The sequence below is a fragment of the Emydura macquarii genome, unplaced genomic scaffold (assembly GCF_026122565.2).
Source record: "Emydura macquarii macquarii isolate MOO-44397 ecotype Brisbane River unplaced genomic scaffold, CSIRO-AGI_Emac_v2 contig_2448, whole genome shotgun sequence".
Taxonomy (NCBI): Eukaryota; Metazoa; Chordata; order Testudines; family Chelidae; genus Emydura; species Emydura macquarii.
In genome coordinates this window covers 3,431,499-3,449,937 of record NW_027132585.1, presented here as the reverse complement: position 1 = coordinate 3,449,937, position 18,439 = coordinate 3,431,499, and the positions used below count along the sequence as shown (strand labels likewise).

Below are 18,439 nucleotides of genomic sequence, written 5' to 3'. Positions count from 1 at the left end.
TGCGTGCAATCTGTACACCTGTGCAAAGTGAGTGCAGCATATATGTTAAATGCTATCAGATCAGAGCAGTTGATTATTGCACAGGTGGAAATGACTATACAAGGTGCAGGGGCAGGGATGAATCCAGCCCAATGAATGCAAGGTTATGGGGTTATAAGAACAAAGTGACAGACTTAAAAGTGCAGTTATGGTGACTAAGTAAAAATGGCATCTTCTTACTTAGCAGAACAGTTCCCTGAGTGCATTCTGAGTCGCATCTTCTTGCTTCCATGACAAAAATACATTTTAATTACCTTCTATTCCTGGTAGTTGTGCAGAACTATCACATCTACAGGAAAGAGATGAACTCTTTTCTGACTCATACATCAACAGAATGTAAACTAATTTACAACTGCTCAATTCTGACCCCAGTTACATCTATACAATCCTATTGAAAGCATTAGTGTTGCACAGGTCAGAATATTTGCTTCCCAGATCTTTACTGATGATGAAGCCTGAGCAAGAAAGAACAGTTTTTCCTGTCAAAGAAAAACAACAATTCTTTGCTTGTAAACTTAAATACAGTCTGACCTAGAAGTCACTGACCTACAGTCATCGTGAAAGCTCATGGTAATGTTTACAGTCACTTTTCAGAATAGAACTTCACCTAAAGGAATAGATGAAAATCACAGACAACCTTCTCTGACTCCAGCTGAAGTAAGCAGAAAGACTCTCATTGATTTCAAAAGGACTGGAATCAGACCCATGATTCCTAGTAATGTAGGCTCAGAATCCTAAGTCACTATCTCAGAGAGGTGAGAGGCATTGGTATAAAAAGGTACAAAAAATTAATATGGTAGACTGGTGCTGTCTTTTCCTGAAAACTAAGGTGCTGCATTGATACAGCTCATGAATTTGACATTCAGCTGAATTTTTCTAAAATAAAAACAAAAAACTGAGCATTACAGTTTGTGCCATCTGCATGAAATACAAACTCAAGTTACAATGGCATCAATTATATCATTATTAAAAACCATTTCTGAATCAAAATCCATTTACTAATAATAAAGCCTAAAAAAAGCTGCCTGCATGTGCATATGGACCTGCTGCCTTTGTGTGCATCAGTCAATTTCATGCCTATGAAATTCTGCATCCAAGGGGATTGTAATATACTGGTAAGCAGTTTTTTTCCTGTACAGTAACATTGTAAACTTGGTTCAAAAACACATACAGAGCAATAATGGGGAAAAAATGCAAAGGAAAATTCACCATTATTGGAAATAAAATTGTAACATGTCCTAATATTAACAGGTGGACACTAATTCTGGTAAAATAAGCAAATGTGTATTTAGATAGTATTTACTGACTCTAAAAGAGATTAATATTTATCATGCGGTGGAAGGTCATGGCCTTATTATAGCTATTCATTCAAATCCTGTCGAAAGACACTCTGCTTCTACAATGCCCCAGGAAGCATTCAATTCCAGTGCAATTTATATTTTATTAAAACATACACACACTCTCAAAATATGTATGTATAAAAACATACCTTTAAGCATCTTGCCTGTTTGCTGCCCGCTTCTTCTAACATTACAATGATAGCTGCTATGCAAAATCATAAGCTAGATAAAAGCATTGTAATTTCACTGCTGGAGAATCTAGAGGAGGAAGATGGACTGTCAGAGATTGTTGAACAGCTTTGTATTTATACAAGGGTTATTACACTATATTGTAAGAAAGCTTATAAAAATACTTCTATTTAAATCTCATCTGTTGGAAAATCCTTCTTTCTATATCTACATTCCTTTTTCTGAGCATATCAAGGGCCAAACTGAAAACCCGTTGCTCACACTAGTAGTTCCATAGACTCCAGAAGGCCTACTCATGGAAACATTATTGACAATTATTCTGTTTATTATAGTAGTGCCTAAGAACCAACCACGACTGGAATCCCACTGTGCCCCAGAGTAACTCTCACCAGTCATTTGTAATCTAGGACTAAACAGCCTCTGTTTGTTCAAACCAAAATGCTCAATCATTCTGCTTTGCCCCGCATCAACGTGGAAATCACCAGCAGTAAACTCTGAAGTGACAAATTCAACTTGGGGTGTTATAGTGATGCAACTCATGGGACTTCAGTCCAGTTATTCTGATATACAGCCATCCGGGGAGGAAATGAGGCCCTAAGCATTTTTGACAGTTTATATACAGCAAGAAGAACTTCCAATGTCAACTTGTAAAACAGTAGACTGAAGAAAAGGATACAGTCTACATGTGAACAGCTGACAGCAATGGAAGATGCCATTTTCTTTTTAGCCACAGATTGGGTACAATCTGGTCAGTACAGTAGAAGCTTTTTCACACTAATATGGCCAATCACCTCATAATCTACCAGACCTTCCTAAATCTAATGCTAGAAGCTACTGCTCTTTTTTCCCCCTCATATTTCTGCTAAAACTTTTTTCCCCCCATAATCCCTAAATTCACAAGAAGAGTGCCTGAGAAACAGTACTTGGAGAACAAAGTCAGCAGCAACAGTGCAAACTTCCCCCACAGTGTTCTGACAATTTGACTTATTCCTATCCAGAGGAGACCACTGAAAAGTGTGGGAGGATAATTTAGTGTTTTGGCTCTTTGGCTCCTTTGCTTTCCCAAGCAGTGTCAACTGTGATGCACACGTCCATCTGCTGACAGCCACCATACTCGCTCCACATATAGTAGGCCAAAACTTAGCCAGATTTATAACTTTCCCACTACTGACGGGCTAGATTTGAATCCAAAATCTAAAAATCAAATGTTATGTCTCATTGTTGGTCCCTGTAAAAGGGGTTGCTCACCAACAATGCCTCCTAAGGGTCAGGCAGGGGTGCAGCGGGTTGTCTCCCTCCCTTTTTAGTTATAGTTCTGTCTTGTGGGGGGTCTGTCCCTTTTTATGCGACTCAGCCACTATCATCCAGATCACAACCTCCCAGTCCACCCCTTTTGGAAGTCTTTCAGTGCTTGTAAAAGCTTTAGGGCTTTCATCTTAGTTCAGGAACTTTGGGGTCTGGGCTCTTGAACAGTCAGGGTCATCCCCAGCTGGATTTCCTGAAGTAAAGGCGCCTGTTGTCACATCTTTTGGAGTTGGTAGGTGACCCTCTCCACCAGGCTTCAACCCAGGGCACAATGGTGGGAGCTAAGTTGTGAACATTGGGGTGCTCAGCAGTTGCCTCCCTGGATTGCTCCTACCTAAGTCCCATTTTTTCCCATGGGGTAAATTGAAGAACCACAAATAAAGTTTGACCTCTGCAATCAGTCACCGGTCTCTCCTTCGCAGGCTTTTTCAGGTCTGTGTGTCTGGTCTCAGGCAATGAGTGCTCCTGGGCTGTCCTTCCCCAGAGCTCAGATCAGCAGTCTACTCCCTTCAACTGCTTGCTCCCTCTTAGCTTTTCTGCTTCCCTTTTTAAATTCTGCCCCCAGCTTGTACAGGCTTTGCAGGGTAGGGCTGCCTGGCCCCAGAGCTGTTCCTTAACCCTGGCTCTCCAGTGAGGGGTTTGTATACCTACATAAAAATCCCTACAAAAAGAATGCAGTTTCTATATCAGATCAGCTGTGGTATCTTACTGAAGCATATTATTGAAGTGTGGCATGGAGATGAGGACTCCAGATCAATTGGAACTAAGATACAACCATAAAACTGATTTTAACTGTATCATGGATATAAAACTTAAGTCCCAGAAAGGAAAGTTGAAAGCTCGGTACAGTATGCCATCAAGGTGGATAGATTTAGGATACTATTTCTTTGGTATGACAGTCATTGGATGGATTGTGTGACTGGGCGCTCTCAGCAGCCCCAGATCACTGACATTGCGGAAGGCTGCAAGCCCAGCTGAGGGCAATTATACACTGTCTGTTGGGGGGATTGTGAGAACCTGGGTGACAATCACAGGGCTAACAAGGTAGTTGAGGAGAATATAAGGGGAGGAAACAGGAAGCAAAGAACAGCTCAAGAGGAACTCAGGAGGAAGCTTAGAGGGAGAGCCTGAGAAGTGAGGGCTGTAAGGAAGCCCACCTTTGCTGGAAGCTTGTATTGCAAAGAATTACTATGCAAGAGAGAAATAAATACACAGCTTGGTGTAAGATAAAACAGCCAGTGTGTGTTTGTGACTGTGAAGCCATCTGAACTGGCCAGGCAACAAGGTTTCCTAGGCAGTGATGGAGGCACCTTGTGACAGATGGCCAGAGACAGTGGTCTTTAAACCAATATGTTTTAAATAGAATGATTACAATGCACCCTAGTATGTATCACTATTATTTACAAAGGTAGTTTTATAAATAAATGAAAAGCAACAATTTTTGAACACACACACACACACACACACACACACACACACACACACACACACAGTACAATTATTCAAATATTGGTTTCTCACCACAGGTCCTCTGTTTAATACCAGAGGAGGGTGGGTCACTTTGTAACCAGTTAAAGTCTGTAATTGACGTGGTTTAAGAAAATGATTGTCAGCTACTTAAATTGTCTTACTTGGGATTTCAAAACAACTTCGAGCCAATTTTATTAAAATGTTACATTAAAAATAAGAAGTAATCTAGATACCCCTAAAACAAAAAAGTGAAAACAGCAACTTAGTCTTTAAAGCATCATGAATAAAAGGCTGTAACTCATCTATCATCCATCTGTGGATTCATGTAATATTTCTTCAATTAGATTTATTATCTATTCAGCAGCAGAGGACTGAGAACTGCTGATACACTGCAGATGAGGACATTTGTTAGTCTCTGGACTCCAGCCTTTCCTAAAAAAATGATGATCACACAATATAGATTACTTGGCTTATATGAATATTAAGCTGCAATGCCAGCATTTGCATTTGCAACATTACATTTTTGCTTTCTTAGGCTCAAGAGAGTTTGTTGCATCTGGTAGACTTTATTTGCTCTGTTTCCTATGCAGTCATTTCAAAATATGAACATATAATATGATTACTGCACAATTGGTTCTCAATTTTGTTTATCTCACAGATAGTAAGAAACTATTACTTACCTTACAGCAATACTGGTTCTTTGATATGCATTGTCCACACATATTTAACTTTTGGTGCACATGTGCTCTATGCATTTGAGTTCCAATTTTTTCAACACCTGTGTTAATTAGGGTGTGGGGTGTTGTGCCTGCACCCTGAGTGTTCTTGAGCCTTCAACAGAGGGCATAAAGGGTGGGGCTACCCAATCTGCTCCTTTATTCCTTCCCCAATACAGCATACAGATGTTATCAGACTCCTGGTAGCAAGAAAGGCTGATGGATCATGGAATATATAAGGGCTACGCATCTTTTAGAACCACAGTTACTGTAAGGTAAATAACTGCTGTTGCTTCTTTGAGTTCTTGGCCATTTATATGCCACTGTTGGTGACTCTCAAGTAGTGACGAGATAACAGGAGGTGGGAAAGATTCTACCGAAACAATGATTGTAAGCTCTGCCAAAATGGGCATCAGATCTTGATACTTATACTGTAAGTAATGCTGCATAAACATGCACAAAACCCCACATAGCTGCCTACATATCTGTAGTACTGGAGCATTTCTCAAAGAAGCTATGGAGGCTGCTTGAGGTCTTGTGGAGTGGGCTGTCATTCTCACTGCTGGGTCTAAGTTGACTATTTCATAGCACAGCTTAAAACCTGCAAAAATCCAATCAGAAAGTCTCCATGTTGATATGGCCTGACCTTTCACCCTATCCCCTTCAACTACAGATAATCTGGGGAATGCCCTAAATAGCTTAGTCTTACACAGGTAGAAGGAAAGTGCATTAAGAATATCTAGGGTGTCATTTTAGAACCATTCCTTTGCTGGAATGTGGCTTTGGAAAGAAAACAGGCATTAAGTATTACATGCTCAAGATGGAAGTTGGATTACTTCTGTGAGATCTCCAGGTTACTCTATCTTTATGATAAGCCACGTATGCAGATCCTGCCAGGCAAGGAGGATCTTTCCGGCTGGCGTTATTGCTACTAAAAAGGATATTTTGATGGATAGTTGAAAGAAGGAATACGCAGCTGGTGGCTCAAAAGATTAGACCCATCAGTACAAAACTGAGATCCAAAGGAGGGGGAGGCTCTCCTCTGACTGTGGGATATACCTGCACAAGGCCTTTCAGGAACCTAGCTACTGTAGAGTATGAAAAAAGTAGACTACCACTGAACTGGAGAGTTGAAAGCAGTGCTAGGTGGACCCTCAGAGCACTCAATAGGTACTCCAGAGTTCTTTAAGGACAAAAAGTAATCTCTTATACCTAGTGTTTAAGTTTGAAATGCAGACAACTGGTGATGGTGGTGTGCCCAGATAGGAAATCTCTTCCACTTGGCAGAGTAAGAAAGCCTTGTAGAATGAAAATGTTCGGAACTTTATTGGACCAGGTCCTTTCTACTGATGTTAACCAGCTACCATCCATGCTGGGAGATGCAGGGAAAGTGAATCTGGATGGAGGATCTGTCCATCTCTTTGAGATATCACATCTGGCTTACCAGGCAGTTGGACTGGAGGTTGAGTGGAGAGATTCATCAGGTCCAAGAACCAGAATTGCCTGGGCCAGGCTGGAGCTACCATGATCATCTTGGAAGAATCGTGCCTGAGTTTCTTGACAATCTCAGGATCAATGGAATTGGAAGGTAAACATACGTTAGACCTAGGGAACAGGGATAAGGAATGTGTCAGGACAGAGATCCCTGGTTCTGCCCTCCACTGGAGCAAAACTTGTGGAAATTCTTCTTCTCTTTGGTGGCAAAGATGCCTATGGTTGGATGACCCCACCTGAGGAATATGTTTTGAATAAATAATGGTATCCTTTACTGACCACTCATGGTTGTTTGCAAACTGTCTGCTGAGGTGATCCAACAGCATCTTTTGCAAGACTGGCAGTAGTACAGTTATTGAAGTAATCTGGTGACAGATACAGTAGTTCCACAGATGCACAGCTCTTGACACAGAGGACTGGTTCTTGCTCCCAATTGATTACTTATATAAAACAAGGCTGTAGTGAAGGCATCATGATCTGAATAATCAGGCTTTTCAGAACTGAGAGGAAAACTGTGTTCAGTTGATGAATGCCCCTTAGCTCCAACATATTTATGTGAAGTCAGGTTTCTTGAGAAGTCCATAGGTCATGCGTTGGAAGATTGTCAGGGGACTCCTCTTACTAGAGTGGAGGCACCTGTCACCAGTGTCTTTGATGGAAATGGTCGAGAGAGGGGTACTCACTTGCAAACTTTTAGAGGGATCTTCCACCAAGTTAATGACAAGATTTCTGGAGGTACCTGCATATCTAGGGGTGAGGTCTGTTGGACTGATATACAGACTTTAACCATCCTTGCATACTCTGAAGGTGAAATATGGCATGCTGAATTATATGTGTACAGAAGTCCACGTGCCCTAGAAGCCTGAGACAAATTCTCACAGAAGTCTGCGTATGATCTTGTAGATAGCTGATCAGATCTAATATGACTTGGAATCTTTTTGGGGGCAGATAGGTCATTGACATAATTGAGTCCAGAACTACCCCATAAATTCCATCATTTGAGTAGGAACTAACACTGATTCATCTTTGTTTATTTTTAGTCCTAGGGAGGTGAAAAGTGGCAGATTTGGTTGTAAGGAGTTGGTGTCTGTTGTAGGAATTTCCCATAAATGAGCCAATCATCTAAGTGTGGGTAAACCGGAACTCATCTTCTCAGGTAAGCTGCCACTGCTGCTAGGCATTTTGTGAATACCCTTAATGCTTTTCATAAACCGATTGGCAGGACCCTGTATTGGTAGTAGGAATTGCCCACATGGACATTAGATATTTTCACTGGGCAGGATAAATTGCTATACAAAATTAAGTATCCTGGAGGTAGAGAGCTATATACTAATCTGGTGAATCGAGGACGGAATTACCAAGGCCAGAGCCGCCAGCCGCCACCCCCCAATCATGAGCTTGCAAATGAAGGTGTTCAGTTGTCTAAGGTCCACAATCCGAACCTAGGCCCACCCTTCTACTGTGTTCTTGAGGCACTTCTTCCAGTGCGCCAAGATTTAGAAGTGACTGCACCTCTTGATTCATAGAACATTAGATTCCAAGGCCAGAAGGGACCATTGTAATCATTCAGTTTGACCTCCTGCATAACACAGGCCATAGCATTTCCCCAAAGTAATCCCTGTTTGAACTAGAACAGATCTTAAAAAAAAAACAAACAAAAAACACATTCAATCTGGATTTAAAAATTGTCAGTGATGGAGAATTGACCACTATCTTTGGTAAATTATCCCCATTAAAAACATACATCTTATTTCCAGTCTGAATTTGTTGGATCTTGTTATATCTCTGTCTATATCAACTGTTGGATTTTGTTATATCTGCTAGATTGGAGAGCCCTCTATTATCAAATTTCTGTTCCCCAGGTAAGTACTTATAGACTGTGATCAAGTCATTACTTACCCTTCTGTTTGTTAAGCTAAGTAGCGGGAGCTCCTTGAGTTTCACAATAAGACATATTTTATGTACATGTTCTTGTGAGAGCAGGCCCTAAAAAGGGCCTGGGAAGATGGTTGGCGACTGTTGATTCTGGACACTTTGTGATCAGTGTGGATATTAGTGAGACACGGTACGCCCGATTTGCAGATCAATAAGGTTTAATGTGCAAGGTTTTCTATAAATATACTAGTTAGATACAAAGCCTAAAATTAACTACAATATATCATACTCACTAAACCTGGAGAGCTAAGCAGTTACTCAGAAGGCTGTATACAGGAACAACTTTCTTCAGGGGCCCTGTCAGGGAGTCAGTGGACCCTCTGGTCCAACCGGCAGCACCTGCGTGGAGTCAGATGCTGATGGAGCACGCCCCTTTGTCTACTTATACCCTTCCATAAACAACCTTCACCTAATTATTCTCTACTCATTATCATATATGCTAATTACCTACATTGGGTTTCCACCCTTAACTACATTTCATTCTTACCATGATAATTGGGGTCGTCAAAAACAACATCTGGTGATAGGAGGGGTGGAGTAAAATATGCCCCTTGGCAATAAAACAGTGTACCCCAGACATTCAAGGATAACTTGTTGTTCCCATCACCGTTATCTATATGCAGCTGCAAACATATAGTGTCTGCATTTTATCTTGATATGTGCCATGGTATGCAGAAACTGCGACATCTACAAGGTTATTCAGTCTCTGCCTGGAAGATTTCATGCTACAGGGGTCAGAATAGCCAAGCAAGCAACTGAAGCTATGCTAGGCCTGTAGGACGGTGGTCAAGCAACTCAAATTGTACTGGGCCTCCAACAGTGACATTCTGGAATTGTACGGAGTAACCCACCTCTATGATTTCTAGGATGTAATGATTTGCAGCAATTCACACCCCATGAAAATAAAATAAATGATGCTGAAATGGAGGGGATATATGAGGGAGATCCAATACAGGTTGTATAACATTCCCAGCCAAGGAATCAAATCTTCTACCTTGATGATGATGATGAGGGCTGGTGAGAAGACAGGGTGGTGATGTGAGGTTTCCTCCTCTCAAATTTCTGGCACTTCCTGGGTGGTTTAGGCCCCTGATGTAGTTGAGACTTAAGTGGTTTCTCTTTGATGCAGGAGTGTAGACTCCTAAGGACCTCAATGTCATTCAAGAATCCTCATCAGTCTTTACATTTAAAAATCTACATCCTTCAAATGGACAATCTTCAATTGTAATGTTTACCTCCTTAGGGATTCCTGAGGATGGGAACAAAAGGATTTCCTCATGACAAATGAGGAATCCATAGATTTGGATGCTGTGTCTGCAGGGTCCACTTGAAGAAATGTATATATGCTAGAAGTTGCCTCTTCAAGCTCAAGGACTTAAACTCCTCTCTGCCATCTTTATGAATCCTGTCAGCAAACTTGGAGATAGTGTCCTGTGATAGGGCAAGACCCTTCTGTCTCCCTGCACAAATGGTTATGACATCTCCAGTCTGTAACCACTGTGTACTTTATATGTGTTATATCAACCACCACCCTCTTACAGTCCCACACAGCAGTTCTATTCACTGAGTCATACAGTCACCATCTTCCCCTTTTGCCAGAGGGAAGAGATCTCTCCATGCAGATATCTCCCTTTACTCTGGCCCTGCTGGTCTGCCTCTCTCAGGCTGATCTAGTATTTAGCCTCTTCTTCCCTCAATGAGGTCCTCTCAGAGAATAAGATTAGGGTTGGAAGGGAGCTCAGGAGGTCATCTAGTCCAGTCCCCTGCTCAAAGCAGGACCAACCCCAACTAAATCATGCCAGCCAGGGCTTTGTCAAGCCGCACCTTAAAAACCTCTAAGGATGGAGATTCCACCACTCCCTAGGTAACCCATTCCAGTGCTTTACCACCCTCCTGATGAAAAAACAAGGTTACTTACCAGTAACTGATGTTCTTCGAGATGTGTTGCTGATGTCCATTCCATTATAGGTGAGTGCACGCCTCCATGCACAGTTACCCAGAACTTTTTTCCCCTTAGCACATCCCGTAGGGCCAGCTCTGGCGCCCCCTGGAGTCCCGCACACATGCTGCGGTATATAAGGTGCTGCTGGCCCTATGCCCTCTCAGTCCCTTCTTTCTGCCAACTCCAGCAGCGGGAACGGGGTTTTGGGTTGTGGAATGGACATCACCTTGCACACGAGGTGAATGACCCTCAGCTCCTTCACGTTGATGTGCAGACGCCTCTCCTCCCCCAACCAGAGCCCCTGAGTGCCTAGTGGGCTCCCCATCCTACATCCGACGCGTCGGAAATTAGGGTGACCAACGGAACCAGTTCCCTGAACGGAACGCCCTTCATCACTGCCCTTGGAGTCCTCCACCAGTTAAGGGAGGCAACCACTATCGCCATGCACTTGGTGAACACCCTTGGAGCCAAAGACAGGCCAAAGGATAGGGCTGTAAACTGGTAGTGGGAGCCAGCCACCGTGAAACGGAGAAAACACCTGTGGCTAGGGAGGATAGACACATGAAAGTATGCGTCCTTGACATTGAAGGCAGCAACCAGTCTCCTGGATCCAGGGAAGGGATTATGGAAGCTAGGGAGACCATGTGAAACCTGAGTTGTTTGACATATTTGTTTAGATGACGCAGGTCTAATATGGGTCTCAGACCCCCCTTCACCTTGGGGATGAGGAAGTACCTCGAATAGAACCCCTTCCCCCTTCTGCCTTGAGGGACCATTTCCACTGTTCCCAGGTTGAGGAGGGTGTCCACCTCCTGCCAGAGGAGTTGCTCATGAGAGGGGTCCCTGAAGAGTGACAGAGGGGGAGGGTTGTGGGGGGGGGGGGGTAGACGTAAACCGTAGGGCATAGATCCCTGAGACTATCCCAAGGACCCAATGGTCCAAAGTGATTTTTGCCCATTCGGGATAGAAGGGCCTTAACCTGTTTAGAAAGGGGCGGGGTGGACCCAGGAGAGCAGTTGGGGCGCCACCCTCGGGTGCACCATCAAAATTGCCTCTTCTGGTTGCCTGATCTCCTGGGGGGCCCCTGCTGGGGAGCTGAGGACAAGCTAGGGGGCTGATTTCTTCTTCTAAACCCCCTATTCCTATAGGGTTGAAAAGGCCTGGGCGGATGCCTTGGCTACTGCTGCACCTGGGGCCATGACTGACACCGGGAAAACTGGGGCGTGTAAAGGCCCAGGGAGCGAAGTGTCGCCCTGGAATCCTTAAAACCGTGCAACTTTGCATCGGTCTGGTCGAAGAATAGGGCCAACCCATCAAAGGGGAGGTCCTGAATAGACTGTTGCACCTCCAGGGACAGGCCCAAAGATTGCAGTCATGAGCACCTTCTCATAGAGATGGTGGAGGCTATGGCCCTGCCCGCCGAGTCAGCAGCATCATAGGACATCTGGAGCACTTCTCTAGCTACCGTGGTTCCTTCCCCCACAATAGTGCTAAACTCTGCAGCCTGGTCCTGGGGCAGAGCCTCAGCGAACTGCCTGAGGGAGTCCCACAGGTTTGAAATTATATCTGCCCAGGAAGGCCTGATGGTTGACAATCCTGAACTGCAGGCTTGCCGTGGAATAAATCTTTCTCCTAAACAAATCCAGCTTCTTATTGTCATTGTTCTTGGGTATGGACTCTGGCTGACCTTGCCTGTCTCGCTGGTTAGCAGCATCTACTACCAGGGTTCCCAGGGCAGGGTGTGTGAACAAATACTCAAACCCCTCGGCTGGGACATAATATTTTTTCTTGGCCACCTTTGACGTAGGGGCGACCGAGGAAGGGTTTTGCCACAGGGACTTTACAATCTTAAGGACCCTTTCATAGACTGGGAGGGCCACTCTCGCTGAGGCAGCCACCACCAGCACATTAAAGAGTCTATCTTCGGCCTCTTTTAACTCCTTCACCTCCAACCCCAAGTTGGAGGCCACCCTCTTGAGCAGCTCCTGGTGCGCCCTGAAATCCTCCAGTGGTGCCAAGTGGTCCCAGGAGACTGCCTCATCAGGTGAGGAGGAAGAGGACTGCTAAGGTGCGTCCTGCGGGTGCGCCCCCTCCTGGTGAAGGGTTGCATCCGCTGAGGATCCCACCATGGGGTCCAACTCCTCGTCTGAGGAATGGTGTCTATAGATCTTCTCCTGTGTCGGAGGCACGGACTGCACCCCCTATGACATAATGGATTGGGGCCCCGGCCCCACCAGGATACCCCATGGGGCCCAATTATCAAGCAAGTCCAAACATGGGGAATACTACTTGCTGAGAGCAAGGCTAGTTCCAGCAACCGTCACGGGCGGAAAGAAGGAACTGAGGGGGTGTAGGGCCTGGCAGCGCCTCGTATAGCGCGGCATGTGCGCGGGGCTCCAATGGGGTGCCAGAGCTGGCCCTATGGGATCTGCTAAGGGTAAAAAAGTTCCAGGTAACCATGCACAGAGGCGTGCATCTATTCCACCTATAGTGGAATGGACATAGGCAGGCACTTGAAGGTTTTTTTCTATATCCAGCATAGACCTCCCCCACTGCAACTTGAGACCATTGCTCCTAGTTCTGTCATCTACTACCACAGAGAAAAGCCTAGCTCCATCCTCCCTATTGAGGGGAACTAATTGGATTTCCATTGACCAGAGTGCTGGTTCAATTGCTGGTCTCAGCACTCTGTCACAAATCCCAATTCAAATAACGGTACTTCACCAATACGGTCTGGTAAGTGGTGATTCTCATTAGTAGGCTTGATGTTGGATAATATTTGTGGCCAACTAAATATAGTTTCTTGGACTCCTTGTTTCAAGGTGTTGTTTTTTGTTGACTTTGTCTAGTTTTTTCTTTAGGCACTGTGACAATCAGCCACTTAGGTGCAGGGTCCATATAAAATTGTTCAAAGCTTAGGAATGGAACTCAGGAGCAGCAATCTGATCTTTTAGGATATTGGTGCCAAAGAAGCATGCATCTGCCAGCATACGTTACCTGGCTCTAAGAGCCCGCTGTGATGGGCCACACAGGATTGGAAGGGGTTAAGGTGGCCAGGTAGGTCAATTAACTCCCCAGGCCACACCTGGATGAGCAGCTAGGAAGCAGGGGTTGATTAAATGAGGCCCAACTGGGCAGGAACAGGAGGGGCCTGTATAAAGCTCAGGGTCTGAGAGCAGTAGGAGGCTGCAGGAAGACAGGCTGCAGTCACTCCCTGAGAGGAGGGAAGTGTGTTCAGGACTAGAGAGAGTAGTCCACACTTGGTCCCTGGGAGAAGGGATTTGGGGGCTGACAAACACAGACGGGGGAAGTGAGGAAGGTAGACAGCTCAGGGGAATAGGAGCAAGGAATAGCAGTGTAGGCCTTGGCTGAGCTGGACCCAGTGTAGAGGGTGAACCTGGGCTCCCCTACCAGTCACTGGGGACAAGGGAAATACCAGGCAGGTAACAGTGGACTGCCTGGGGATGATTTGGTCTGGGAAAGACTTTGTTACACTACATCACCCCCCACTTCCCAGAAGCAGGAAATCACGTGGTGACCTGGCCACGGGGCTGAGTCACAAAGAGGAGATTGCAGTTCCTGGAGTGAGAAGGGCCACAAGGTGAGACAGGATAGGTGAAGACACTTCCAGAGTAGAGTGCAATACCTGGTAGAGCTCATTCCCAGGAGGGTCAGGAGGAGGCGCCACCAGTGGTGAGTGAACCCCATGACACCTTCATTGATGATCATTTTAAGACATCCAGGCACTGAGGTGTGAAAGATGTCTAAGAGCTTGTGCATCTTCTCCTGGACAGCTTCCACTGGTATCAGCCATCCTGAGCAGCAAGTCCTGGAATGTCTTGTAGTTGTCTGGAGGCAAGGTAGATGTCACAGGTACAAAGACTCATCAGGAAATGATGATGAGATGGGTGCTTGTATGGGATGGTCCTCCACCTGCAAATCCTCCTCAGAGCTCTGACCACTCAGTTCAGATGGCAGCACTGCAGTCTGAACTGACTGTAATGCACCTCTGTGAAGTGGTGGGGAAAGGAATCTAGACCTGGACTGGGATACAGACTGGCCTTTTAGGGTACTGTCAGGCCTACAGAATAGATGGCCGGGGGGGGGGGGGGGGGGGGGGGGGATAGGAAGGGGGAAAGCTACCAGGGTATAATGCCCTTTTAAAATCTCTTGTCTGATGTAATAAAAATGAACTCTAGACTCTTCTCTGGTGTATACTGTCCTGAATAATCCAGGCTCCAGGGAATGAAATGGCGACACCTCCCCCTTATTATCAGAGCTTGAGGAAGAGGAGTACTGCAGAGGTGGAGTCATTCCATCTGGAGTGCTGTGAACACTCCCAGGCTCTACTCTGATATTACTGATGTATTCAGAACTGGTGTAGTTGGTACTGGGGTGAGATACCTTCAGTATCAATAATAGCAGTGACTGATATTCTTCCAATATAGAAGAGACCATAAGGTCTCTTGATACCATTCAGAATTTTAGTACTGAGTATCCCATCACCACAGGCAAGTGAATGGAAGGTGTCAGTAGCAAGGGCTTTGGTACCGAGAAGTCAATAACAGAGTTTTCTGAGGTACCAAGGAAACCAGTCTGGAGGCAAAGTGAATGATGCATGAATACGTGGGCTTTGAGATATCCCCTCATAATGCCTCAGGAAGGGGTATCTGGTTTCTCAAGGAAGGTCTCCCGTGAAGGAGACCTGGATCTCCTGTCTTTTGTCCCCTTGTCCCTTGAGGTTTTTTACCAGTTAAGGATGAATCTTTAGAAGTGGTTGCTTCAGATCCTCAAGCAGAGCGCCAACAGGCACACTTTTTGAGAATCAGTGCTCTGGAATTTTGGCCCAGGGTCTGACGACAGATGTGGTGACCTCTCCAGATGTACTATCTCTTTGGGTTCTCTTTGAGAAAGATTTACAAATGGCACGCCAGTTCTGTGCCCCTTACCCAGACACAATAAGCATCAGTAAGAGGCATGACTGCCTTGCCTTATGTTCAGCCATAATGACAGGTCCCACTAACAGGGAAGCATCCCAGGCAAAAGAAAAAACAGATTTCTTCTTCTTAAGATGAAAGGAAATGCTCTCAAGACCTCTAAAACTAACATTATCTGCTAACTATCTATCTATTTACAATACAATGGACAGACCACACAGTGAGCATGTTGAGACATTGCACGTTCCAACTCACAGGCACAGATGTAAGAAACTGGGTGGTTGGGATCACCCTCCACACTTTGGAAACTCAGGGTTTAAGGTTGGCCCCCAACGGACATGATGCGCATCAACAGTGCAACATATGTGGACAAGCACTTAAACAATTTGCTTGAGCCTCTAAAATGAGATTTCCAAACTAGATGACAAAAAATATGCAATGCTGCAAATACAAACATATTAAAAAGTTTATTATATGTATTTTTGCCCCAGATCATTTAAAGTAAGACATTACAGGCAATCTTAGTACACAATTTATGACATGTCAAACATTCAGGAACATCTAATTAGCACAATTTATTATATGGTAAAGCACAACTAAAGCACTGCATCTCGCACACCCTGAGACGAAATTGCACTGGCCCCCTTTTGCCCTTAGAACCACTCCCTCAGCCACTTAATTTGGTTGTCTTTGAGGAGCTGTGGGAGGCCCCCTGGCCTAACTTCTTCCATTTTGTTAAGAGTGCAGTTGCTCAAGTTCACCATGTGATCATCAGGCCAAAAGTCAGTTCACCCCTGCCCTCCTGTGAACTTTGTGGCTGGTGTGGTAAAGGAGCTTCCCCTTTCCCATACAATCTCACTATAAAATTTTCATGGAAGGCAGCCATTGTCACCCTTTCCCTCTCACCCTGCCTGCAAACAGAGCTGTCTCTATTCTATCACCCCTTCTAGCAGCCGTGCTATGAAACTCTGCCCACTTCCAGAGGCTACTCTCATAGTCTTGAGGCATAGTCTTGTAAATAATTGGTTATTACAAGGGAAATGTGGAAAGACGGTTAGTAACCGAAGCATCATTAGAATGTACATTACTTATTTTATTTTAAATACTGGCAGATAGTGGTCAATGACTTTATAATATTCCTTTATGAAAAGCATTCTGTTTAATAATTTGGCTCATGTATCTTTTGTATAGAATTAGCTCCGCATTGTAAGCAACCAACACAAAGATTTGGTAATTGTTTTCTATTTATTTTTTTAAAATCACTGGCATTTGGTTTATTGAAATCCAATTTCATTTTGTGTTACTTACCATATCTTATACCCACAGTATGTGGCCTCAAGAGCTTACAGTCTAAATTAAAATGTGACATGATGTAACAAATGACAGTGACATAGCAAGTGAAAGTGACAAACAGTGGGGTGAGGAGGAACAAGAGTAGCAGGGCAAGGGCAGATCATGATGGTACAAGGTTTGTTTTTTTTTAAAAAAAAATTAAATTGTCTTGCTTCATGAGGGCATTTGCTGAGTCTTCAAAGTGAGTCGGAAGAACAGATCTGACTGCAGAGAGGGTAGGCCTTGTAGGGCATTCCAGGCATAGAGATTAGTGTTGGGGGAAAAAGCCGTTTGGAAGAAACAGACTAATGGGGCATCAAGGCTGGTGGCACTGGCAGAGTAGAAGGGTAGTTCTTTGCCCAACTCCAATCACAATGGGGCAAATTTACTTCTAGACAAAGACCCAGCTTAAGGCCTCCAGACCATTGAAGCCCTCTTTTGTATATTTAAGTGGATTTTAAGTGGTGTAAAAGCCTTGTGGCTTGTCCTCTGCACGGAGGTGAATGTCACCCAATAATTTTTTTAAATTTGAATTTCATCCAAGTTTTATTTAAATGAGGGTTAAAATTTCCATTCCCTGTATTGCATATTCCACAATGTAAATTGGATACAAACTTCACACATTCCAAGCAAAAAAAAGAAACCCAAAACTTTTTATGTTCCAAAATCTACATCTTGTTCTAGTCTTCAGTCTCTCCCACACCTGTATCTTTATTACAGTTACCCATTTCAGACACATCTTTTCTATTGCTCTTTTCTTTTCTAAAAGTTTTCATACACTTATCCAGTTTTTTTAGGAACAGGTCTACATCTTGCTTTTTCATTCCAATTGCTGAAGCAGCATTGAGGTAAGCACAGGGATAGTTATTTGTATGTGACATAAAGCCTTTGAAAGTGTGGTCATTCACTGTTTGCAAAGACCCAAGGGGAACCACTCTGAAACAAACAATCACAATTAAATTAAAAAAACTCAGGGCTATTTACAGGAAGTGCAGTATTCTGAAATAACTTACAAGCATTTCTATACATAAAACCACCTGTAAATTATAAATAAGTTCATGTAAAAGTACCTGATCTGAACCCATTATTAAAGAACTTTAAAATTAAGAACTACACAAGCATGGGTACAAATAGGACTGGAACCTTTGAACTTGATGAAACCCTGAACTTTTCAAAGATGGTATCTGTTGAGCCAAGTCTATCCAAAGAGGACTGTAATAGCAGGACAAATGAAAGTAATCATCAGGCAAAACAAAAAACCCCACCAAATCTAACTGCAGTACATACAGATTTACTGTAGTTTATCTGTGTTGGAAGCGGAATAATCCAAGCTAATGAAGCATGTCTTCTGATGTGAAAATACTCAGCTCTGCTAGAGAAAGTGACATTAACTCTGTAGCAGAAGCTAGTACAACAGCAACAATATTCAGATGAAGGAATTCTACCAAAACAAGTTTTAGATCATCCTCCTCTTCTAAAAGGTTTAAATTGAAATAATTAAAAATGATATGGCCTGCATTTCCCTTGCCATGTACTGGTATTTCTAGCAGTAAAATTTTTCCACCAGCATTGGCTCAAGCTGTGGAACCCTCTTTAACCGAGTTAGTTCTGGAAGGTGGAATTTTCTTTCAAACTACAAAAAGCAACGAACAACATTAAAGTTTATTAATATATTTCCCAGGTGTTTGGCACAAAGATGATTTTTTTTTAAATACAGCTGAAGCCATGTTAAATATTCCT

At 43.8% G+C, this 18,439-nt stretch overlaps 1 protein-coding gene across 2 annotated transcripts in view; it reads right to left on the bottom strand.

The window, feature by feature from the left end:
• The window catches only part of SEPSECS (Sep (O-phosphoserine) tRNA:Sec (selenocysteine) tRNA synthase), a 61,732-nt gene that overhangs the window by 5,418 nt on the left and 37,875 nt on the right, over positions 1 to 18,439 (bottom strand). The window contains exon 11 of one of the 2 annotated variants that reach the window (XM_067562562.1): positions 15,816 to 17,635. The exons of the other annotated variant lie outside the window; for it this stretch is intronic. Coding sequence (XP_067418663.1) covers positions 17,380 to 17,635 — 256 coding nt within the window. The 3' untranslated portion in view covers positions 15,816 to 17,379. Of the gene's footprint in view, positions 1 to 15,815; positions 17,636 to 18,439 lie in introns of those variants that run through there. 2 annotated transcript variants of the gene reach the window in all.